The sequence below is a fragment of the Mustela erminea genome, chromosome 4, assembly GCF_009829155.1.
Source record: "Mustela erminea isolate mMusErm1 chromosome 4, mMusErm1.Pri, whole genome shotgun sequence".
Classification (NCBI taxonomy): domain Eukaryota; kingdom Metazoa; phylum Chordata; class Mammalia; order Carnivora; family Mustelidae; genus Mustela; species Mustela erminea.
Window position 1 is genome coordinate 21,527,801 of NC_045617.1, and position 25,723 is coordinate 21,553,523.

The 25,723-nt window shown below is 40.4% G+C and overlaps 1 protein-coding gene and 2 pseudogenes across 3 annotated transcripts in view; all 3 read right to left on the reverse strand.

Moving 5' to 3' along the window:
- The window catches only part of RPF2 (ribosome production factor 2 homolog), a 43,071-nt gene extending 25,358 nt beyond the window's left edge, over positions 1–17,713 (reverse strand). The window contains exons 1-6 of one of the 3 annotated variants that reach the window (XM_032338795.1): positions 17,609–17,713; positions 15,316–15,448; positions 12,163–12,200; positions 7,036–7,075; positions 2,565–2,646; positions 1,644–1,720 (exon numbers count right to left, since the gene is read on the reverse strand). In XM_032338795.1, coding sequence (XP_032194686.1) covers positions 1,644–1,720; positions 2,565–2,646; positions 7,036–7,075; positions 12,163–12,200; positions 15,316–15,448; positions 17,609–17,631 — 393 coding nt within the window. In that variant the 5' untranslated portion in view covers positions 17,632–17,713. Of the gene's footprint in view, positions 1–1,643; positions 1,721–2,564; positions 2,647–7,035; positions 7,076–12,162; positions 12,201–15,315; positions 15,449–15,821; positions 15,874–17,271; positions 17,589–17,608 lie in introns of those variants that run through there. The other 2 variants (XM_032338797.1, XM_032338796.1) reach the window with 2 other exon arrangements.
- Positions 17,714–19,843: 2,130 nt separating this feature from the next.
- LOC116588108 lies at positions 19,844–22,219 on the reverse strand (annotated as a pseudogene).
- A 1,255-nt stretch (positions 22,220–23,474) lies between these two features.
- Positions 23,475–23,794, reverse strand: LOC116589303 (annotated as a pseudogene).
- Positions 23,795–25,723: the final 1,929 nt, after the last annotated feature.

Below are 25,723 nucleotides of genomic sequence, written 5' to 3' on the forward strand. Positions count from 1 at the left end.
GCAAGTGAAGGTCAAGACTTGTCCCATTACAAGTCATCTAAATGGCCAACACAAGCCTGCAAGCCAAATGTTCTGCCTCGAAATCTAGTCTCCGGCCACTGTTCTACCTTGTACCTGGTACCCGGGGAAGCTACTGTAGCTAAGTCTGGATCTGGTAAGAGTCTTTTTCAAACCCACACAAAACTTGCAAGGCACGTCATATGTATTACAATTCTTTCAACTATACCATTGGTGACTCTCAAAGACCCATAATCTAAGAACAATTATGTAACTGTCCATTACAAACTTCAATATGATTCTTTCAATGTTTGATTATACCATTTACTATATGTATGACTCCAGGTCACCAATAAAGTCCCTCTGGATCCTGCTCTCCAACTCTACACAACAGAGAAAGTAATTTCAGGATTACAAAGGGTAGCCACGAAGTCTAAATAAATTAACTATTTGAAAGAATATTTGATGGAACAGATTAAGCCAGAAACAGAATTCTGAAGGAGAAGAAGACCAATCTGGACACAAGAACTGAATTAGGACAGTTTTCTTGCCTTTCTATTTTAGAATCCCATTCAAACAAAGGAGACACAAAGATGAAAGTCCTGAAGAGAAGGGCTGAACCAGCATTTTGGTGGCCAGCAGCCTAAATACTGTAGGGTCACCTAGAGCATCCTAGGTTTAGAACGGGGTTCACTTTGAAAACTCTGATACTGAGGTGCCTGGGTGGCTCAGTCAGTTAAAAATCTGCCTTCCAGGGGCGCCTGGGTGACTCAGTGGGTTAAAGCCTCTGCCTTCGGCTCAGGTCATGATCCCAGGGTCCTGAGATCGAGCCCCGCATTGGGCTCTCTGCTCAGTGGGGAGCCTGCTTCCTCCTCTCTCTCTTTGCCTGCCTCTCTCCCTACTTGTGATCTATCTGTCAAATAAATAAATAAAAATCTTTAAAAAATTAAAAAAAAAAAAACTGCCTTCCGATCAGGTCATGATCCCAGGGTCCTGGGATCAAGCCCCACATTGGGCTCCTTGCTCTGCTTCTCCCCCAATCCCCACTTGTGCTCTCTCTCACTCACCCTCTCTCTCAAATAAATAAAATCTTTAAAAAGAAAGAAAGAAAGAAAGAAAGAAAACTCTGGTATTTCTGAGGTTCCATAAAATAGGTGCTATGACATTTCAGAGGGAGAGGATAGCATTTAAACTATGGGCCCAGACATAATCGCTCTGTAGTCTAACTGCCAGAAGATCCACATTTGTGTTATACGCAGTACGACTTCTTTTTAAAGTAAAGTAAAATTTGCTTTTATCTCAGAGAACACTAGGATAAAAACAAAGTTCTTTCTCTTTAAACTACAAAACTGTAACAGTACTCTTCACCACAAGATGTCACTATTGGCCAAGAGCAATATTACAAAACGCCTTTTTTTTTCTTTTTTTGAAGATTTTATTTATTTGACAGACAGAGATCACAAGTAGGCAGAGAGGCAGGCAGAGAGAGAGAAAGGGAAGCAGGATCCCCGCCAAGCAGAGAGCCCGATGCGGGGCTCGAACCCAAGACTCTGGGATCATGACCTGAGCCAAAGACAGAGGCTTTAACCCACTGAGCCATCCAGGTACCCCCAAAATGCCTTTTATTTTTATGCTTAGTATCTTACCTTAATATCTTTCAGAGAGACAAATTTCTCGATGCCCAATTCAATCATATCCAGCACATGGTAGTCATACATACGACCTAGAAGGAAAATATATTTTCTTTTAAGTATTTATTTTTCCCAAACAGCCATCTTATATGTACCCACTTAATCTGCACGTTCAAAGTGTTAGTCTCTGCCTCTTTTTTCCTCTCATACCCCACCAAACATGCCCCTCTTTCTTAAACTTTCAACTCTACCTAGAACAGAATGTTGCAATCCTGGCCCTGAAAGAATCTTGGAAATTTAGCCAAACTCCCTTATTCTATATAAGAGTAAATAAAGGCTCACAGAAGGAAAAGGACTTGCCTACACCAGTGACCATGCCAGACCAAGTGCAATACTTACCAGGGAAGGGTTCATTTATGTGGTAGGTATGCTACTTTGTGTTTTTCTTCTCTAACACTGATTAAAGGTACATGTATTTTACATTAGGAAAATATCTGCAACTTTAGGTAAAGTGATATTTACATGCCTATTGTTTACCTGCAATCTGGTAGATAAAAAGGTTTATTCAAAATCACAAGAAAAATTTTTTTAAAAACTAGCTTAGAGCTTACTTTATACTCCTGAATCCTCAACACCATCAATTAACCTGAGTCACAAAACTGACTTTGTAAATAACAATATGAGAAAGTAAATGACTGGGGCGCCTGGGTGGCTCCGATGGTTAAGCATCTGCCTTGTGCTCGGGTCCTGATCCTGGAGGCCTAGGCTCAGGGTCCCCGCTGGGTGGGGAGTCTGCTTCTCCCTCTCCCTCTGCCCCTCCCTTTACTCCTTCTCCTTCTCACTCTCTCTCCCCCTCCCTCCTTCTCACTCACTCCCTCACTCAAATAAATAAATAAAAATCTTAAAAAATAAAAAAAGTAAGTAAATGGTATTTACCTATTACTAGATTATTTGGCCGCTTCTTATTATGGGAGCCAAACATAAATAAAGAGCAATCTGACTTCTTTGAAAAGAATTCCTGTAAAACCAAAAAAAACCTCTAATTAATGCATTAATACAAGCACTTTAAGAATCATACCTCTGAACTTTAAAAAAAAGTAATAAATACTTAATGAACTAGATAGGAATAAGCAGAGAGAAAGGGACTTTATTTCTAGCTTTTTACTATAATTTTCTGATTTGGGTGTACCTAAGGAAAAGAAATAAGTTCAGGACTAAAATGTGCTGGCTGCCTGGGTGGCTCAGTCATTAAGCATCTGCCTTCAGCTCAGGTCATGGTCCCAGGGTCCTGGGATTGAGCCCCACATCCGGCTCCCTGCTCAGCAGGAAGCCTGTGTCTCACTCTCCCACTCCCCCTGCTTGTGTTCGCTCTCTCGCTGTCAAATAAAGAAAATCTTAAAAAAAAAAAAGAAGAAGACTAAAAACATGCTTAAGTTTAGATTACTCAATGAGAGTATTTATTCTCAGCTATGCAGTTTTGGAACAGCACACTGAGTATTTCATTTACTGAACAAAGGCCTTTATTCACTAGACATTACTACCATCAATGGTACATCTTACCATCCATTTAAAATACATATGAATAGGGGCATCTGGGTGGCTCAGTTGGTTAAGCCTACAACTGTTTTTTTAAAGATTTGAGAGAGAGAGCGCACGTGCACAAGTATGGGCCAGGCGAGGAAGGAGAGGGAGAAGCAGACTCCCTGCTAAGTGCAGAGCTCAACTCCAGACTCAATCCCAGGATCCTGAGATCAAGACCTGAGCCAAAGGCAGCAGCCATTTAACCAACTGAGTCACCCAGGAACCTCTAAGCCTCCAATTCTTGATTTCAGCTCAGGTCATGATCTCGTGGTTGTGGGATCAAGCCCTGTGTTGAACTCTGTGCTCTGCAGAATGTGGGCATGGAGCCTACTTAAAAAAAAATTTTTTTTAAGTGTCCAAAGAAATGAAAATGCTTTCTTAAAATTTTTTTTCTTTTTACATTCTCTTACTATGACTAACACCCCAAAGCTATCCATAAACTACCTTTCACATATATACAGTACTCATCTCTGTTGTTGGTCTACATAAAAAGTCTACCTTTTGTTAAAATTCTAAAGCAAGCATAGTCAAATTATCTGCAAAAGGCCACAGAGTAACTATTTTTAGGCCTTTTATAAAGAAACACTTTAAAAAAAAAAAAAGAAAGAAAGAAACCCTTTAAAAATACAAAAATCAGGGTGCCTGAGTGGCTTAGTCGATTAGCCGTCTGCCTTCAGCTCAGATCATGATTCCAGGGTCCTGGGATCGAGTCCCACATTTGCCTCTGCCTCTCTGTCTCTCAGGAATAAATAAGTAAAATCTTTTTTTTTTTTTTTTTTAGTTTTAAAATTTAAAAAATAATAAAAATACAAAAATCATTCTTAGTTTATGGGTCTCACAGAAACAGGGATTTAACCCACAGGAGGTATATTTGCTAACTCTTGTTCTAATGCACAGTTCCAAAATTATAGTATAAGAAATGTGCTTAGAAAAAAAAAAAAAAGTCCTACTGGAGGGATACATAGTCAGGAGGAGGAATTCAACCACATTTCCAACTTGGCCACTGTTTCCACAGCCATTTTGAGCTCTACTGGTCTGAGATTTTCTACATTCAATGAAATATCTCCTATCTCTGGAGGTGGAATATCCAAGAGAGGAAAGGCACAATATCAAGTATAAGAAAAACCATCATATCAAAATAGGATTGAAAAAGAAGTACAGAGGGATGCCTGGGTGGCTCAGTTGGTTAAGCATTTGCCTTTGGATCAGGTCATAGTCCCAGGGTCCTGGGGTTGGGCTCCACGTCAGGCTCCCTGCTCACTGTGGAGTCTTGTTCCTCCCTTGGCTCCTTCCCCCCACCTCACTCATTGTTCTCTCTCTCCTTCTCAAATAAAATCTTTAAAAAAATTTTTTTAAAGGGGTACCTGGGTGGCTCAGTTGGTTAAGAGTCTGCCTTTAGCTCAGGTCATGATCCCATACTCCTGGGATCAAGCACCGAGTCAGGCTCCTTGCTCAGTGGGGAGTATGCTTCTCCCCCTGCCCCTCCCCCTACTCATGCTATCTCCCTCTCCCTCTCTCTCTCAAATAAAATCTTTAAAAAACAATTTTTACAAACACTGAATATTGATTTTTCTAAATATGTTATAATCTTCAATGCAGTTAATTGCTACATTAGAAGTTCAATTTTAGTCTTCTAATTAATTACTGAAATTCTATTGAAAAGTTCTTTCTTGGGGCGCCAGCGTGGCTCAGTGGGTTAAAGCCTCTGCCTTTGGCTCAGGTCATGATCTCAGGGTCTTGAGATCGAGCCCCACATTGGGCTCTCTGCTCAGCAGGGAGCCTGCTTCCCCCCTCTCTCTGCCTGCTGCTCTGCCTGCTTGTGATCTCTCCCTCTCTCTGGCAAATAAATAAACAAAATCTTTAAAAAAAAGTTCTTTCTTTTAAATTCACTGAGAGGGGTGCCTGGGTGGCTCAGTGGGTTAAGCCTCTGCCATCCACTCAGGTCATGATCTCAGGGTCCTGGGATTGAGCTCCGCATCGGGCTCTCTGCTCAGCGGAGAGCCTGCTTTCACCCCCATTTCTCTGCCTGCCTCTCTGCCTGCTTGTGATCTCAGTCAAATAAATAAATAAATAAAATCTTTTTGAAAGTTAATTAATTACTTAATTAATTCACTAAAAGAGCTGGGTGGCTCAGACAGTTAAGCATCTGGGTCTTGATTTCACCTCAGATCATGATCTCAGGATTCCAGGATCAAGCCCGGTGTTGGGCACCACTCAGTTATCGGGGAATCTGCTTAAGGATTCTCTCCCTCTCCCTCTGCTCTTTCCCTGCTGCTCATGTGCACAGACACGCATGTTCTCTTTCACTCTAAAATAAATAAATCTTTAAAAAATAAATTCACTAACTAAAATAGAAAAACAAGTACTGGTGTTCGCCTCAAGAGAACATAATTCCATTCCAATTTTTTTTTTTTTAGTATCTTTTAATCTTTTTTTTTTTTTAAATAAGGTCTACACCCAAGGTGGCACTTAAACTCAAAACCCAGAGATCAAGAGCCACACACTATACTGACTGAGCCAGCCAGGTGTCCCCCATTCTGAATTTTTTAAAGTCAATTTATTTATCTATTTATTTATTTATTAAAGATTTTATTTATTTATTTGACAGAGAGAGACACAGTGAGAGAGGGAAAACAAGCAGGAGGACTAGGAGAAGGAACGCAGGCTTCCACCAAGCAGGGAGCCCGACGCAGGGCTTGATCCCAGGATGCTGGGATCATGACCAGAGACGAAGGCAGAGGATTAACAACTGAGCCACCAGGTGCCCCTTTTTCAGTTGATTTAGTTTAAACCACTTTTTCTCTTAAGATTTTCTTTAGGAAAAAAAAATAATAATACCATCACATACCCAAAGTCCATTCAACATTCTCCATTTACTAAATACCATCCTTTATCTTCTGATTTCATTCACTAGCCTTTTTCATTTTAGTTTGGTTACCAATACACTCAAATAGGAATTTGATTAGTAAAGCAACTGACAATTATTAGAAACAATTCAGGTAGCATTCCTTGTTCTAAAAATACTCAAAGAAAGAAGTCGGATTTTTAAAAATCAAACATGCTTTATAAGAAGACTTATAGGGGTGCCTGGGTGGCTCGGTGGGTTAAAGCCTCTGCCTTCAGCTCAGGTCATGATCTCAGGGTCTTGGGATCGAGCCCCACATCAAGCTTTCTGCTCAGCAGGGAGCCTGCTTACCCCCTACCCCGCCTGCCTCTCTGACTAGTTTTGATCTCTGTCAAATAAATAAATTTTTTAAATTAATTAATTATTTATTTTTTTAAAAATGAAATGACTTAAAACAAGCTTCCTTTTGATAATCTATTAATTATGCACATAAAATAAAATTCAGCTTTTAAAAATTCTGTCAATATACTTGCAAGCAGTGAATGATACTGGTCATAGTGAGATATAAGATCTATCGTTATGTTTTGAAAATATAAAAGTTCTTATTTCAAAATAATAAATAAATATCTTATTTCCCTTCTACTTCACATTAAAATTCCCTCATATAGGATGATTTCTAATTCAGAAACATCACAGATTAGAAGTACTCAAAGAGTACTAATTAGTCTGAATAACCATTTACATATTCTCTTAAATCAGAAAGATTCTTGGGGTGCCTGGGTGGCACAGTTAGTTAAGCGACCGATTCTTAGTTTTGGCTGAGGTAGTGATCTCAGGGTCTTGGCATTGAGCCGTGCTGGGCCCCACACTCAGTATGGAGTCTGCTTAAGATTCTCTCTCCTTCTCCCTTTGCCCCTCCCCTCCCTGCATGCATGCTCTCTCTCTAAATAAACTAAAAAGAAAGAAGATTCTTGTACTCACCAATGACGTCTGATCCTCAAATGGTCTTGTAATGTTTTTCCTAAGAATATTTTTAAAAGGTGACCTTAATTTTAACAATCTTAATAGCAATTCACCAATAACAATTAAGTAACATACTAAATAAGGATAACTTTATATTCAGATAATCAAAAATAAAGCTGGAGGGATAGTCATTCATTCAAATATATATTTAGTGCCTCTTATGTGCCAGGCACTGTTGTAAGAGCTAAGGAACCTAGAAAACAACCAAGACCCTTGCTTTCCTTGCTTTCATGGAGCCCACATTCTAGTGGGAAAATAAAAATTTCAATAATGCAGTGATGAAAATAAAATAGGGTATTCTATTAGTATGAAGAGTAGAAAATGACTATTTGAGCTGAGATAATGAAAAAGTCATTGAAAAATTCTGAGGCTAAGAGTATTCTAGGAAGAAGGAACAGAATAAACAAAGACGCTGAGATGGAAACAAGCTTAGACTACTCAAGAAACGGAAAGAAGGCAAGTGTCACTGAAGCTTAGTGTGCAAAGGGAAAATGGTGGGGCATGAGGTCAACGATGAAGACATGGTCCAGATTATGTAGGGCCTTGTTATTCAAGGTAAGTAATGTAGATATTAACAGAGTAACTAATGGAAAGAGCTGAAGAGTTTCAGGCAGGAGTGGTAACACTGGACTCAAATTCTCTTTTTAAAGTACTGCTCTGTGCACGATGTAAGAATGTAATATAGTATGGCAAAACTGAAAAGAGTTAGTAAGAAGCTATTGCAATAATCCAGAAGGGAAAGAAAAAAACAGTGCACTGGATTAGGAACATTAGTAGTAGAGCTAGAGAAGCAGTGGGCAAAACATGCTATCTTTTTTTTTTTAAAGATTTTATTTATTTATTTGACAGAGAAAGAGAGATCACAAATAGGCAGAGAGGCAGGCAGAGGGGGAGGCGGAAGCAGGCTCCCTTCTGAGCAGAAAGCCCGACACAGGGCTCGATCCCAGAACCCTGAGATCATGACCTGAGCCGAAGGCAGAGGCTTAACCCACTGAGCCACCCAGTTGCCCAAAACATGAGAGAGAAATACAAATAAATATTTTTCTTTGCTTAAATATGCATAAACAAATTCTGGTAAAATATGTAAGAAACTAATGAGAGGAGGTTGTTCTAGGAAGAGTGTTTAGATTTTCACTTAATTTCTGATTTCTAATTATGTAAATGAAGTTTCTTAAAATAGCTCATAACTTTTATGAACCAAAATCTATTTACAACATGATCTCAATTTTGCTTAAAGAATAAAATAGGGACTCCTGGGTAGCTCTGTTGGTTGAACAGCCAACTCTGGATTTTGGCTCAGATCATGATCTCAGGGTCCTGGAATTAAGCCCCACCTCCCACTCTGCACTCAATGGGGAGTCTGAGAATTCCCTCTCTCTCCCTCTGCTCCTCCCCCCTTCACACACTTATTTATAAAATAAATAAATCTTTTAAAAAAAGAATAAGGGGCGCCTGGGTGGCTCAGGGGGTTAAGCCTCTGCCTTCGGCTCGGGTCATGATCTCAGTGTCCTGGGATCAAGCCCCGCATCGGGCTCTCTGCTCGGCAGGGAGCCTGCTTCTCCCTCTCTCTCTCTGCCTCCCTGCCTACTTGTGATCTCTGTCTGTCAAATAAATAAATAAAATCTTTAAAAAAAAAAAAAAAAGAATAAAATAAATGTGAAAATGTGAAATGTGTGTGAAAATGGGTGAAGGGGAGTGGGAGATACAGGCTTCCCATTATGGAACCAATAAGTCATGGGAATAAAAGATACAGTATAAGGAATATAGTCAGTATCATAGTAGTGACAACAAATAGCTACAGTTCTAGTAAGCAGAGCATACTGTACAGACTTGTCAAATCACTATGTTTTACATTTGGAACTAATGTAACATTGTGTGTCAATTATACTCAAAAAATATATATATACATACAGGGGAAAAATATGTCAGAATGTACATAGTGATTATTTACTCCATTATCCATTATCCCAATTATCTAAGAGAAATACGTACTACCTTCATAGTCAGTAAAAAAAAAAGAATATTACTTTTAATGATGCAAGGCAAACAGAACAAGAAAAATTATTGCAGCATTTACGATTAATAGCTAATTGTCATTCACAAATAAGCAAATATGGCCTGTTGGAAACACAGAAAATTCAAATTAAAGTATGATCTTCACGTCTTAAAAATATAAACCAAAGAAGGTAATGGTCCATGGAACTTGTATATTACACTCTGCCAAAAGGACAATCTTTTCAAAAAGCAATATAATTAATATGTACTACTGAGAGGCGGAATCTCATTTAAGAACTAACTCAAGGGACGCCTGGGTGGCTCAGTTGGTTAAGCGGCTGCCTTCGGCTCAGGTCATGATCCCAGCGTCCTGGGATCGAGTCCCACATCGGGCTCCTTGCTCGGCAGGGAGCCTGCTTCTCCCTCTGTCTCTAGCCTGCCACTCTGTCTGCCTCTGCTTGTGCTCTGTATCTCTCTCTCTAACAAATAAATAAAAAAAAAAAAAAAAAAAAGAACTAACTCAAAAGGATAATTCATTTGTGTAAAATGGCCATTTTGGCATTATTTATAACAGCAAAAAAGGAAAACCTAAATTCCCCCAAATTAAGTTACAAGTAAATTTTAATATAACCATTTAATAGGCATTATACTAGCACTGAAAATAATATCTAAAGGATCACCTATCAATAAAAAACGTTTATATGAGAAAGGCTTGATATAAAATTTAATGTACGGCAATAACACAGAAAATTTTTAGGTATTTTGCTAATGAAAGAAAACAGACTCTAAGGGCTACCTGTTTTATTATTCCATTTATGTGACATTCAGAAAACGGAAAAACTTTAAGGATGAAAAGCAGTTCATTGGTCAAAGGGGGAGGGGAGGGTGGACTGCAAGCGCACACTGCACAAAGGTTCACAATGATAGAACTATCTCTGTATGACGAACTGTAGTGCCAGACACAATTCAATGCATTTTTCAAAACCCACAAAACTGTACACCACAAAGAGTAAATTTTACACACGTAAACTAAAACTACCAGCAGGATGTAGAGAAAAACACAAAACAGAATACAAACTGTGATAAACAACCCTAACTGTTGTTTGAAGGAATAACAATCACATTAAAGAGGCAGAAAAAAACCAAACCTGTATTACATTGGGAACCAGTATTTGAACTGGATATTCTAAAGCTAAAGACAGAAAAACTATACACACATTCTAAACTCTAGTTAATTTGTTTCTTATAGGATGAGAAATTCTGCAACTATGTAAATATTAGAATTACACAACTAAATAAATACGTAAACTATCAATAATGAAAGCCAGGTTTCTTGAGGCCCGAACAGAAAAGTTACAAGTAAGGAAGTGAGTAAAGAAGAAAGGCTGGAATGAGGTCTGTGGCACTGGGCTGGAACTGGAAGTATCAGTATGAATGCATGACTTTTAGTATCGATAATAACTGAGGGTCTTTAAAAGATATAAATATAAACTTAGATGTGCATGCATGTATAGGTTAATATGCGTAATACATATTTTAAGCTCTGTCTGCTGAAGGGATCTAGAGACAATGACACTCCCATAGCAACAGAGCATACTTAGTGCCCAGATCTTTGTTTCTAAATTATCAGTCTCCAATATATGGAAACAGGGCTCCATACAGAAGGGGCTGATTCCAGAGCTGTTGTAAGGAAAAATAAAAGATGAGCATGAGGTATCCTGTGGCGCCAGAAAGGAAGTACTCAAACACAAAGGAGCATGCTGAAAAAGCAGAGGTACCAACTTGAAAGAGACCCCAGTGGCCAAAGGCAGAATTTGAGCAATAAAATAATGATAGCATTGGATTTTAAGTCCAAAGAGTATAAATATCTGTAAGTCCACACTAATATAAATGAGCAATTCAACAGAGGAAGAGAGAGAGATTTTCCTCACAAAATTCCAATTAATAAATGAAGAAGGAATGAGGAAGATAGAAACCACCAAGAGAACACCAGAGTAATCATCTCTGTAGACAAATCCATTGATGGGTGCCAAAATGAATAAGTAAAGTGTAAGGAGAAAGGACTATCTGCATAATCTTTGCAGAGTCTCAAAGTATTTCCTCCAAATATTTATTAATTACAAAGGGAAAAACAGGGGACGCCTGGGTGGCTCAGTTGGTTAAGCAGCTGCCTTCGGCTCAGGTCATGATCCCAGAGTCCTGGGATTGAGTCCCTCATCGGGCTCCTTGCTCGGCAGGGAGCCTGCTTCTCCCTCTGCCTCTGCCTGCCATTCTATCTGCCTGTGCTTGCTCTCTCCCCCGCCCCTCTCTGATAAATAAATAAAATCTTTAAAAAAAAAAAAAAGGGAAAAACAGTAAATTTATAGTGGAGAAACCAAGGAGACACCACTTTAACTGAGGTTAATGCTCCCAGCATTAATACATCCTGTACTCCCTGGTATGATTTATGGAGAAAAGCACATCACTTTTGTGATATTCCAGCCAAAAATGCATAAGTCTCAATCTACTCATGAGAAACTGATGACAAATCCAAAGTGAGGGACATTTTACAAAATAATTAACAAGTACTCATCGAAAGTGTCAAAGTCATCAAAAAAGGAAAGACTGGGGAACTGTCACAAATGGGAGAGTACGGAGACATGACAACTAAATGCAATGTAGGATCCTGGAAGAGAAGAAGGATATTACTGGAAAAACTGGTACAACCAAATCAAGTCTACAGTCCAGTTAACATTATTGTACCAATGTTAATCTCTTACTTTGGGTAACAATACTATGGTTATGTATGGTGCAACATTAAGAGAAACTGAGTGAAAGTTATGAAAAATCTACAAATTTCTGCAACTCTTCTGTAAGTCCATAATTACTTCAAAATAATACATATATGCTAAGATTACAATTATGTGAGTATTCAATACAAATGAAAACACACAGGAAAAAAATAAATTTTAAAAATACTAATAGCTATATATATATAAGGAACTGTCCTGTTTTTTAAACAAAATACTTTTCTAAATTTCCCATAATGTAATTGTTTGTTACTTTTATAATAGAACAATATAAGTCAAAATAAAACAAGTCATTACTTACTTTTTATACAGAACTCCATACGGTTTTTTCAGGGCATACTGTAAAACATAATTTATAGCTTTCAAAATAAATTACATTCTGAAAAGCAGATGGAAAAATTAAATTGCATTGTATCTGTCATTACACAAGATTACCTGGTCCCTGAATACTATTCTGATGTCTCCTGCTTGGCTCCCTTTTAATCACCTATTAAAAGCTGCAACATAGGCTTAATAACCTAACTTAGACTGGACTTTCTTTATCTAAAGTTTCCAGGCGCTTTCAAAAATCTATCCAACTTATATGATTCCTTTCATTTCTTTAGAGTCTACTGATTCCAAACTATTTGAGAGTAGAAAGAAAACATAAAAATAAATCCTATCAGAAAGGCTGACAGTGGGACACCTGGGTGGCTCAGTTGGTTAAGCAGCTGCCTTCAGCTCAGGTCATGATCCCAGCGTCCTGGGATCGAGTCCCGCATCGGGCTCCTTGCTCCTTGCTCGGCGGGGAGCCTGCTTCTCCCTCTGCCTCTGCCTGCCATTCTGTCTGCCTGTGTTCGCTCTCTCTCCCTCTCTCTCTGATAAATAAATAAAATCTTTAAAAAAAAAAAGGCTGACAGAGTTGAAATAATGCTGTCTAGAGATAAGAGAACCGAGAAAGAATCCCAGTAATAACAATCAGAATTCTAGTAGGGAGTTTAAACACAGCCCTTTAAAAAAATTCCTGTCATTCAACCCTCTTTCCATTTTTTTCTTAGTTCTTTCCACTCATTCACTAATAATCACTTGTTCCCTATATGGTTAGTTCTGCTCTACCATAAGGAATAACAAAGATCTAATGCCTTCCCTTGCATTAGGGGAAGGGGTAAATGAGGAAAACAATGAAAAGAAAAATGATCACTCATCAACAATCAGAGCTGATGAACAAAGGAAATTCAGCAATAAAACCTATCTTTTTAAGTACTAAAACTTTTTTTTCTTTAAGTTTATTTATCTGCTTTATTAATCTCTACAGCCAAAGTGGAACTCAACCTCGTGAATGGCTTCCGAAGGAGCCAGCCAGGTACCCACCCTTTCAGTACTAAAACTTTTAATAATTCTTGACCAAATGTTTCCCTGCCTTGGTGTAATGCACATGACCACAGTGACAACTCAGGAATCATCAATATGAATGTTAAACTACCACCATTACCTGTAATATTGTGCTATTCTTAGAGCTTACTTAAATATAGAGCCACGATCCTACCAACACAATGACACTGAGACAGAAAGGATGAGAATGTATTAGACATTTAGGGGCACCTGGGTGGCTCAGTGGGTTAAGCCGCTGCCTTCGGCTCAGGTCATGATCTCAGGGTCCTGGGATCGAGTCCCGCATCGGGCTCTCTGCTCAGCAGGGAGCCTGCTTCCTCCTCTCTTTCTCTCTGCCTGCCTCTCTGTCTACTTGTGATCTCTCTCTGTCAAATAAACAAATAAAATTAAAAAAAAAAAATGTATTAGACATTTAGACATCTGAACTACTGTATTTAACAAGCAAGCATAGAGAGTTTAGTCAAATTAAAAAAATCTATTCAATTACTTAGTTGATTTAACTCAAAGAAAATATCTGCTGTGTTTAGGGCCTAAATATCCAACCACCAAGTAAGTATCTCCATAGACTATGCCTTTCATTCACTGATTAAACATTTACTAAGCATGTACTATGTGCCACACACTGGGCTAAACATCAGACTACAGAGGCAGAAAAAAATATAAAGCTTTTACCATCACACTTATATTACAGATCCTGAACTGAACACACCACCTCTCTGTACTAACCTGCTTCAGCTGGTATATTCTCTAACTGGCATTAGCACTCATCAAGAATCCAACCCAGAAACCATGCCCAAACCCTTCTACACCCAACATCTAGTCTCTCTGATCATCTCTCATTTTCACCAGCACTACTACACTCCAGATACTCATTACCTGCCTGACAACAATGGCAGAATTAGTTTCCCGTATTTGCTCTCAATTTTCTCTGGTCAAACCGATTAAAGGAGCTGATCATGTCTGTTACCTCCAATCTTTCGATAGTTCCTTAGAGCTTTCCAAACAAAGCTCAAACTCCATGTTACTATCTGATCTCTGTCTGTTCTTCTAGCTTCATCGAGCCCATTTCCCCTTTAGCCATCCACAATTATTTACAGTTCCCCAAATGTAACACGCTCCTTCACCTTCCCTTTTGCACAAGTACTGTCATCAGCCTTGGAAGACTTTCTCCTCTCCCTCCTCTCCTCCTACTTGCTGTGACTCCGCCTTCAAAATGAAGTGACAGTGTCTCCTCTGGGAAGCCCACTCTGTGCACGGCTACCCTTACGGGATTTTAGCTCTGCCTCCCAGCCTACCCTGCCCATGCCTCCAGCACAGCACTTAATTCACAATGCTATAAAGTCTTACTTGCCTGTCTCTTTTTAAGCTCCCTGAAGGGATAGATGTGTCTTATGTAACTATTAACCCTCAGCACCTAGCACAATACTTGGTATTGCTGAAGGAATCGACAGTTAATATGCAGTTATTTCACTTTACAAACTAGTTATGTTTCTTAAATGCGAGTAAACCAAATTCTAGTAATTGAAACCAGCTGAAATTTACTAAGGGAACTACAGTAGCTGCTTTAAGGAAAACCAGTGGTTAGTGGCTTGCCAAGGCAAATAACCTCCAACCTGAGCCTAAGGCTAGCAGTTCTTAGGGCAAGGCAAACTTATCCATGTATTTCTGCAGCAGCCTAAACAAGCATGCAGAAAAGGTCCTAAAATAATTTCAATACCATCTGAAAGATAAGTGTGCATGGGTGCCTGGCTGGCTCAGTTGGTAGAGCATGCAACTTATGATCTCAGGGTTGCAAGCTCGAACTCAACAGTGGGTGTAAAGATTACTTAAAAACAAAATCTTTTTTAAAAATTAAAAAATAAGGGGCACCTGGGTGGCTCAGTGGGTTAAGCCTTTGCCTTTGGCTCAGGTCATGATCCCAGGGTCCTGGGATCAAGCCCCGCATTGGGCTCTCTGCTCAGTGGGAAGCCTGCTTCTCCCTCTCCCTGCCTCTCTGCCTACTTGTGATCTCTGTCTGTCAAATAAATAAAATTCTTAAAAAAAAAAAAAAATTTTTTAAATAAAGGTATACACATATACATACCACATCTTTAAGTACTTGTGTCACCATGGAATTTGCATTTCCCCCTTTAATCAGCATAGCATTTTTAATATTTTCACTGAGTTTCGGTTCTCTCTTCTCAAGGAATCTCTTGGCTCTTTTCGTTTTGGGCTTTCTGTTCAGAAAATCAAAATTCATAACAACTTAAAAAGTTTTCCTCATAGTACGAAACCATGACTTGGCAAACGTGCAAATTCTAAAAAACCAACAGTTATTACAAAATATTTATCAGTTAGGATTCCACCATTAACCAAAATCTCACTTTTTAGGAAGATAATAGTAAAAGGTATTCAGTTATTACTATGAAGTAAGTTAATTTTATTAGCTTTTGATTTTTTTAAGAAGCTTTCACTTTTTTCATATCCCCGGCATTCTTTTCTACTGCTTTTTTCTAAATCTTTATTAAAAAAAAAAAAAGACTCAATGAATATTGTTGCTATTTTTACTCCACTATTTTTTCTTCAGTCTAAAGCAAACAGTACTCTTACCCTAACACAAAGAATTGCACACCCACTAGTCATCAATCTGTGGACAGTTACTTAACACAGAGAGATAATTATTAACTGCCATATCTTTCATCCAGGTTTAAGATCACAATGCCCACCAGGACATATACGCTATCCCACTCCAACATCACAGCTGAGAAAGTCGGATATTATTGCCACCAACGGGAGATAATAATGACTGACAATCTTACGTCACTCTATTAAGGCTTATCTTCACCAAAATCCCAAAACACCAGTAAAATTATTATCTTCATTTTTGAGGCCAGGAAGGTAATGTGGCCAAGGTCACACAACTTACAAGTAGGCCAATCTTCAAAATGAGTTAGATTTAAAAACTCATCTAGACCAATAACTCTGCAAAATATGAAGGGAAAACAAATTCATTATTCTGATTTAATGATGCAGGAGCAGAATGTTTTTGTACATTTCTGTTCAGAAAAAGGGTTTCACTTCTGCTTCCACTATATATTGCTTTTCCAACAGTTCTCTGCCATCTACTGCAAGAATTCCTCTCTCTTAAGTAACTATGACCTTCCATCCTCTTTTCAGTCCTATGGACACTTTGGGCAGGAAAAGAAAAATAGAATATACACATACTCGGGGCACCTCGGTGGTTCAGTGGGTTAAGCTGCTGCCTTCGGCTGGGGTCATGATCTCAGGGTCTTGGGATCGAGTCCCGCATCGGGCTCTCTGCTCAGCAGGGAGCCTGCTTCCCTCTCTCTCTCTCTCTCCCTGCTCTCTGCCTACTTGTGATCTCTGTCAAATAAATAAATAAAATCTTTAAAAAAAAAAAAAGAATATACACATACTCAACTTATCATGCAGAGTTTAAAAATTCTCCTCCAGATAAAATGTCAAGCAATATAAAGCTTCCCATCATTTATTATTTGATAAAGGTACACATTTGTTAAATCAAATTAAGAAATATTTAGTATGTCTATACTAAAAAAAAAAGTGCTCTATGCTTTATATTCCATGTGGTTTGTCACTTCTCACTAGCCCGCAACTAATATAATTAACATCTTTTATGTTTGTTCCCCAATCAGATCATCATCTTACTCATCTTTGCAGTCCCCATACCTGAAGGAATATATAACAGATGCGCAAAAACCTCTGAATTAATGACTAAAAGAACTTATCATTTTGATTGGCTGTTAACCCAGGCAAATCTCAAGAAATAACAGCAGGATTATTTAGGAGATCAATAAATATTTTCTGAACGCATTTAAAACATCACCTCAAGAGAAAGAAAAGGCTAAGAACAATTCTACGTGCTGTAGCAAAGGCTTTACATACATTCTCGCTGATAATCCTCACAATTCTATAAAGTACGATTATTACGAACGCTATTTTACAAAGTAAACTGAGGTTTAGGGGGTTATATGGCCCAAAGTCACAAAGCTCTTGCGAATGCGCCCGGATTGTCACCTACACCTGTCAGATGCCGAGGCCTTGCGCTGGTGACCGCTCATTCCCTCACACTTCTTGAGAAGCCCAGGGCGTCTCTAACTGACCAAGCCAAACGGGACCTACATCTCCGAGCTACCACCTGGCAACTCCCACAAGTGGACTTCCGGACTCTCAGTCTCCCGCCGAGCGGCACCAACAGAGGGATACCCAGGCTGGTGGATACACTGACCCACCGAAGGCCCCACTTATAGGGTGGGGGGAACGAGGGGAGGGCAGGCGGAGCGGAGATTTTTTCACTCCTCCGCACTACAGGAGTCCCACTGTCCAACGTCCCCCAAGAGAGGACCCAGCGTACTCACACAACTCGATCCAAAGCGTCCATGGCTACCGCAGCGTGAACCCGAGGAACGCACGTGTCCGCCTGGTCTCGCGAGATAGCCCAGTACTCTGGGACAGGCGGAACCGGAACTTGCGCTTGACGCCACTTCCTGGGACCGCCATGTTGGCGGTGCCTCGCCATTGCCGCGTTGTCTTGGTTACAGATTTTTGCCCTGTCTCTTGGCCGGAAGTTAACGTTCTAGGTAATACTGCCTGTTCCATCTTGATGGACATGGCTGTGTGTATACCCGGTATAAGATATCCAGGGACCAGACGTTATTCTGGGAATCTCCCAAAATGCTAAATGTCACAGCACCATGCTTTCTGTATGAAGAATAAGAATCGTAGTTAACAGTTACAGATTCTATCAGATTCTTTTTTCATGAAAGTAAAACATTTCCAATGCCCCATTTGAAACTTTTAGGGTTTGTAGTGTTGAAATGTTTTGCAAATATACACCAGTGACATAGACTAATCCTTCCTTGAGGGAAATTTATGTTGTTTTAAGTTACCCATGAAAGTAAAACACTTAAAATGCTATATGTATTATATTTCCTGAACTTTCTGTACTGAATCTCAATGACATTAGCTCAGAATACTACAATCATATTTTAATGACTAGAGTTCATTGTGCATTAAATTGGGCAAGAAAAATTTTATTTTCACTGATACTATTTTCACATGTGTAACAGAAATTTACAGGTTCTATTCTCTTAGTTTGTGAATGCTACCCATTCTTTTTTTTATATTTTTAAAATTGTTTTATTAATCCTACCTATTCTTAACATTACCAATTATATGCAGAGTGACTCCACAGCTGTAGTTTCTTAAAAGGAAAATTAAAACAAGTTGTTTTTTTTTTTTCCCCTGTTTTCCAAAGAAGTAAAATAAAATGAAGATGTCAGTAGGGCTGCATTCCCCCGGAAGCTCCAGGGGAGAAACTGGGTTTTTTGTTGTTGTTTTTTTGGGGGGTTTTTTTGCCTTTTCCAACTTCTAGAAGCTGTCTGCATTCCTTGGTACTACTCCATCTTAAAAAGGCATCGCTTGAACTTCTGTTCCCATTGTCACATCTTTCCGACTCTGATACTCCTGAATCCTTCTTATAAGAGCCTTGTAAATACAGGTGGCCCACCAGGATAATCCACAATCATCCCCCATTACAAGATCCTTACCTTAATCATATAGCAAAATCCCTTTGGCCAGGTAAGGTAACATATTCACAGATCCCTAAGTTTAGGACATGGACATCTTTCCAGGGCAGCACTATTCCACAAACAAGTTCCAATTTCTCAACTCTTTAGCAAAATTTCCTTAATTTTGTCCATCCTTTTTTTTTTTTTTTAAAGATTTTATTTATTTATTTGACAGAGAGAAATCACAAGTAGTCGGAGAGGCAGGCAGAGAGAGAGAGAGGGAAGCAGGCTCCCTGCTGAGCAGAGAGCCCGATGCGGGACTCGATCCCAGGACCCTGAGATCATGACCTGAGCCGAAGGCAGCGGCTTAACCCACTGAGCCACCCAGGCGCCCCTTGTCCATCCTTTTTTATTAAGCCATCCCTGGGTGTGAAGAAGTTTTCATTTATATTTCCCTGAGGGCAAACAATGTTGAAATCTTTTCATGGGCTCATTGGCCATTTATATATATACCTTCATTAGGAAAATGTTTGTTAAAATTACTTGCTCAATTTAAAAATTGTGTTGTCTTTTTATTGTGGATTATACATAAGTTCTTTACACATTTTAGACATGAGACCCTTTTCTCTTATACAATTTGCGAATATTTTCTCCCACTGAGTGTCTTCTCATTTTCTAGATCATGTTTTTTTTTTTAAAGATTTTATTTACTTATTTGACAGATAGAAATCACAAGTAGGCAGAGAGGCAGGCAGAGAGAGAGCGAGAGAAAGGGAAGCAGGCTTCCTGTCGAGCAGAGAGCCCGACTTGGGGCTCGATCCCAGGACCCTGGGATCATGACCTGAGTTGAAGGCAGAGGCTTTAACCCACTGAGCCACCCAAGCACCCCTAGATAGTGTCCTTTGAAGCAAAAAAGTTTTCAATTTTGATGAAGTCTAGTTTAGTTGCTTTGTATTTTGTCATATCTAAGAACCCATTTCCTAATCCAAGATGATAAAGACTTACATCTTTATTCTTTCTTTTTCTTTCTTTCTTTCTTTCTTTCTTTCTTTCTTTCTTTCTCCTTCCTTTTCTTTTTTTGGTCTTAGACCTGGTCTTTATTCACTTGGACATTGTATGAATGTTCCTATTCTCTTTTGCTGAAAAAAGTATAAAAATAATTTTATATAGGAATCCATTCATTACTGCAAATCTTCCTAAGTCCCTGCAAATGGCTCTAAACGAGGGTAAATAATTGAACAAGAAGGAGAGCTATGCGGCAGGGTGAGGTTGGGCCAATCCTCAGGCACTTACCCAGATTCCTGTTAAAGACCTCTCTGTTCCTTCCTGTTAGCGCCCACCAGCACCCATAGGTTCTCATGGCTAAGCACCCAGCACAAAAGGGCATTTGAAAAGGTCTAGGAGGAGCTGTAGAGTCAGAGGATGGTGAGGAGTGAAGGCTAAAGGTGGTGCAGCAAATATCCAGGTCCACCCGCGGATTCCCTCCAAAGAGTGGGAGGAACTGACAGAACAGAGCAGTGGGGCTGGACAAGATGGTGGGTCGTCAGTTCTGTGCCACTGAGTGGCAGTCGAGCCTGGGTCCTGGGAGGGCTGGGAGAGAGCAAAAAGTCCCCAGAGAAAAAGAGGCAAATACTTTGGCTCTGTGGTTGGAAGGGCTGAGCCTCCATTCTCTGCTCTCCTAGCACAGTAGAGATGCTGGTGCAGGAGTGGGAACTGTGGCCAGAACTCTGCACTGAGGGATGGATGGGGAAGCCAGGGATCTTTGGTTCTTAAGCTATGAAGAAGTAGGGTTGGAGAGGACTCCAGGCAGCCCCCAGATCAGACGGTCTCTGTCTCAGCCACGTAGGGCACGTCTTTGTCAGTCAAATGTTGAGAACAGTCCCATCACAAACACCTTTACTCTTGTCCAGATTATAGATATAACTGTGGTCCCCAGGGGGTGAAGAAAGGTGGGGGGGGCGCAAATACTTCTGAGGATATCAGCTCCTTCAGCAGCTCTGAAGCTCAGGCACTCTCATGTGGGACTGAAGATTTTTGACAGCTCCTCAGGAAGTTCTAGAACTTCTGTAGGGTTTGCCTTGATGGACTCAAAGGAAGTAAAAGGGATGGGTCCAGATGAGCTATTGCTGCTGCTGCTGCTGCTGCTGCTGCTGCTGCTGCTGCTGCTACTGTCCAGCAGGGCAGAGGACTTCAGTGGCTAGTGGCTAGTGCTGTGGAGTCCAGTGGGAGGGAACTGGGTTCACCACTGTCCTTGATACCAGTTCCAGGGCCAGCACTCATTGCAATCTGAGCTGTTGGTCCAGTCAGCCACTAGGTTTCAGTGCTGCCAGGAACAGGGGTGAGAGTGGCCACCCAAGTGCTGTTTGGATGTGAGGCATCTTGGTGCTAGGTTAGAGCAGGCTTGGACAGAGGTGGAGGGGTAGAGACAGCAAGAGGGGTCAAGAACAGATCCCCGGGTGGCAGCACTGGCACCACCATGGGCAGTGAGCTCCAGGCCTCCTTGTTCAGCAGCATCTCAGTGGGGTCACTCACGTTTTTCAGATGCTTCTCATACTTGAAATCTGGTATCTGAATCCGGTCCTTCTGCCCTCTGAGACCCTCTGGGGTGGGCACCTCAAGGTGTTACTGCTTGAAAGGAAGATGTCTCAGGAAAGCATCTGCATACGTTCTCATGAGTGACATAGGTCAAGCTGCTGTTCTGCACTGTCCTCTGTGACCCTCCAGTTGCTCTGCTGTACCCATCCGGTGCTTGTCCAATGCTCCTGCTACTGCAGGTCCCTGATATCTTTTTTTTTTTTTTTTAAGATTTTATTTATTTGACAGACAGAGATCACAAGTAGGCAGAGAGGCAGGCAGAGAGAGAAGGGGAAGCAGGCTCTCCACTGAGCAGGGAGCCTGATACAGGACTTGATCTTGGGGCCCTGAACTCGAGCTGAAGGCAGAGGCTCAACCCACTGAGCCACCCAGGCACCCCCTCCCTGATATCTGTCTTGACCTCAATCAGCTTTTATGCTTTTACGTAATTTCCAGGGTACGGCCAGGCCCCAAACACTGCCACTAGATGCTGTTCTTAGGTTTTTCTGCATCAGCCACATATCTTCCAGCACATCAGTAATGTCATACACCTGGCACAGATAGGCTGTAGTTACCTGTTCGAGTTCAAGCATGGCCTTCTGCAGAAGTGACATGAACTTGGTGGTAAGAAGTCCCAAGCTCTTCTAGAGCTGTCTGAGGTGTCTTGGGGTGCCTAGGGGCATTGGCACCTGTAGCCCAGCCTCTGCCATCATGCCTGGCTGCCGACTTCCCTCAAGCCAGGCCAGACTAGCACCCTATTTTCTTCAAAGAGTTTTATAATGTCAGCTCCTTCATTTAGGCCCCTGGGGATTTTGAATTAATCGTCATATATAAGACAGGGGATCCGGGTGCCTGGGTGGCTCAATCATTAGGACATCTACTTTCAGTTCAGGTTATGGTCCAAGGCCCCCAGGATCAAGTCCTACATCAGGTTCCCTGCTCAGTTGAGAGCCTGGTTCTCCCTTTGCTGATCCCCATTCTTGTGCTCTCTTGCTCTCTCTGCCAAATAAATAAAATCTTTAAAAAAAATAAATAAATAGGGCGCCTGGGTGGCTCAGTGGGTTAAGCCGCTGCCTTCGGCTCAGGTCATGATCTCAGGGTCGTGGGATCAAGCCCCGCATCGGGTTCTCTGCTCCGCGGGGAGCCTGCTTCCTCCTCTCTCTCTCTCTGCCTGCCTCTCTGCCTACTTGTGATCTCTCTGTGTCAAATGAATAAATAAAATCTTTAAAAAACAAACAAACAAACAAACAAACAAATAAATAAATAAATAAATAAAAGGTGGGGGTGCCTGGGTGGCTCAGTCGTTAAGTGTCTTCCTTCGGTTCGGGTCATGATCCCAGCCTCCTGGGATTGAGCTCCCTGCTTGGCAGGAAGCCTGCTTCTCCCTCTTCCACTCCCCCTACTTCTGGTTCCCCCCCACCACCCGTTTCTCTTTGTCAAATAAATAAATAAAATCTTTTTTTTTTTTTAAAGGGCAGGGGACCCAACTTCATTCTTTTGTATATGGATATCCAGTTGTTCCAGTGTCATTTGTTGAATAGATTATCTTTGCTCCATTGCATTGCCTTTGCTCCTTGGTCTAAAATCAGTTGACTAGAGGCGCCTGGGTGGCTCAGTCAGTTAAACATCTGCCTTCGGCTCAGGTCATGATCTCAGGGTCCTGGGAATCAAGCGCCTGCGTTGGGCTCTGTGCTCAGCCAGGGGTCTGCTTCTCCCTCTCCTTCTGCCCCTCCTCCCACTCATGCCCTCTCCCTCTCTCTCAGATAAGTAAATAAAACCTTTAAAAAACCTAAAATCAGCTGACTATATTTATGTAGGTTTATTTCTGGGCTCTGTATTCTATCTATTCTGTACTGTCTATTCTTTTGCCAATTCTCACTGTCTCTATTACCGTAGCTTCATACCAAGTCTTAAAGCTGGGTAGTTTCAGTCCTCCTACTATGTTTTTCAGTGGTGTGTAGGCTATTCTGGGTCTTTTCTTCTCCAAATAAACTTTTAAGTTTTTTAATGACTAATTGATTTTATGAAAGTTTATTATTAAATGTATAATAGGATCTAAGACAACACTTTATTCTAGTATAGGTGACAACAGATACTATAACAGGGAATCCAGATGTTTAAATAGGAATGGAATTAAGGATCACCATTGCCTCAGGCACAAGAAACAGCTTCCTTTTGTCAGATTTCCATCCCTCACAGCCTTCACTTTTAGCTCCTCAGGGTTTTGCTTCTCTTTCTGTTTCTGCTTAAATGCCCTATTTTGCTCATCCATTTGCTTGGCTTGCTTCTTGGGTTGCTTCAGAGGCTACTTCTTGCCACCATCCTGGCCGGACATGGCACCTACCCCTGCTTCCACAGACCCTGCCACCAGAAACCTCTCTATATATACTTTAGAATCAGTTTGCCAGGGGTGCTCAGGTGGCTCAGTCTGCCTTCAGCTCAGGTCACGCTGGATCCCAGAGTCCTGGGATCGAGCTCCATGTCAGGCTCCCTGCTCAGTGGGGAGACTGCTTCTCTCTCTCCCTTTGCCTGCTGCTCCCCTTGCTTATGCTCTATCTCTGTCAAATAAATAAAATCTTTAAAAAAGGAAGGAAAAAAATCAGTTTGTCAATATCCACAAAATAACTTGCTAGGATTTTGACTGGGATTGCACTGGATCTATACAACAATCTGGGAAGAACTGACATCCAGACAATATTGAGGCTGATATCCAGGATCTATAAAGAACTTCTCAAACTCAACACACACAAAACAGATAATCCTGTCAAAAAATGGGCAGAAGACATGAACAGACACTTCTCCAATGAAGACATACAAATGGCTATCAGACACATGAAAAAATGTTCATCACCACTAGCCATCAGGGAGATTCAAATCAAAACCACATTGAGATACCACCTTGTACCAATTAGAATGGCCAAATTAGCAAGACAGGAAACAATGTGTGTTGGAGAGTATGTGGAGAAAGGGGAACCCTCTTACACTGTTGGTGGGAATGCTAGTTGGTGCAGCCAATTTGGAGAACAGTGTGAAGATTCCTTAAGAAATTAAAAACAGAGCTTCCCTATGACCCTGCAATTGCACTACTGGGTATTTACCCCAAAGATACAGATGTAGTGAAAAGAAGGGCCATCTGTACCCCAATGTTCATAGCAGCAATGGCCACAGTCGCCAAACTGTGGAAAGAACCAAGATGCCCTTCAACGGATGAATGGATAAGGAAGATGTGGTCCATATACACTATGGAGTATTATGCCTCCATCAGAAAGGATGAATACCCAACTTTTGTAGCAACATGGATGGGACTGGAAGAGATTGTGCTGAGTGAAATAAGTCAAGCAGAGAGAGTCAATTATCATATGGTTTCACTTATTTGTGAAGCATAACAAATAACACGGAGGACATGGGGAGATGGAGAGGAGAAGGGAGTTGAGGGAAATTGGAGAGGGAGATGAACCATAAGAGACTATGAACTCTAAACAAACTGAGGGTTTTGGAAGGGGGAGGGATGGGTGAGCCTAGTGGTGGGTATTAAGAAGGCCATGTATTGCATGGAGCACTGGGTGTGGTGCATAAACAATGAATTCTGTTACACTAAAAAGAAATTAAAATTAAAAAAAATTTTTTTAAAATATTGAGTCTTCCTATCCATGAATATGGAATATCTTTCCATTTAATTCTTTGATTTCTTTTATCAGAGCTTTATTGTTTTCCTCATATAGATCTTGTATGTATTTTATTAATTAATACTTAATTTTTTTCATCTTGCTAATATAAATAGTTATGTTTTAAATTTCTAATTCCCTTTGTTCATTGCCGGTATATAGGAATGCAATTGCCTTGTGTGTATTTAACTTCTATCCTGCATCTCTGCTACAATTGCTAATTAGTTCCAGGAGTTTTTGTTTTTGTTTTTGTGGTTTTTTGGTAGATGCTTTCACATTTTCTACATAGATGATCATGTCATCTGGAGCAAACAATTTTATTTCCTCCTCAATCTGTACGCTTTTAGTTCCCTCTATTGTTTGATTGCATTAACTGGACTTCCCAGTGCAATGTTAAAAAAGCAGTGTTGAGGGGGGACATTCTTGCCTTTTTCCTGATCTCAACAGGAAAGCTTCAAGTTTCTAACCATTAATACGTTAACAGGAGGTTTTTTGTAAATAGTCTCTATCAAGTTGAGGAAGTTCTCCTCTTTCATTTCTGATATTAAAAATCTGTCTATTTAACTAGTTAGCCAGGCTTGAGTCTTAGCAATTTTATTGATCTTTTCAAAGAATCAGCTTTCGGTTTCTTTGATTTTCTCAATTGAATTCCTGTTTCCAATTTCATTTACTTCTTTTTTTTTTTTTTTAAGATTTTATTTACTTGACAGATGGAGATCACAAG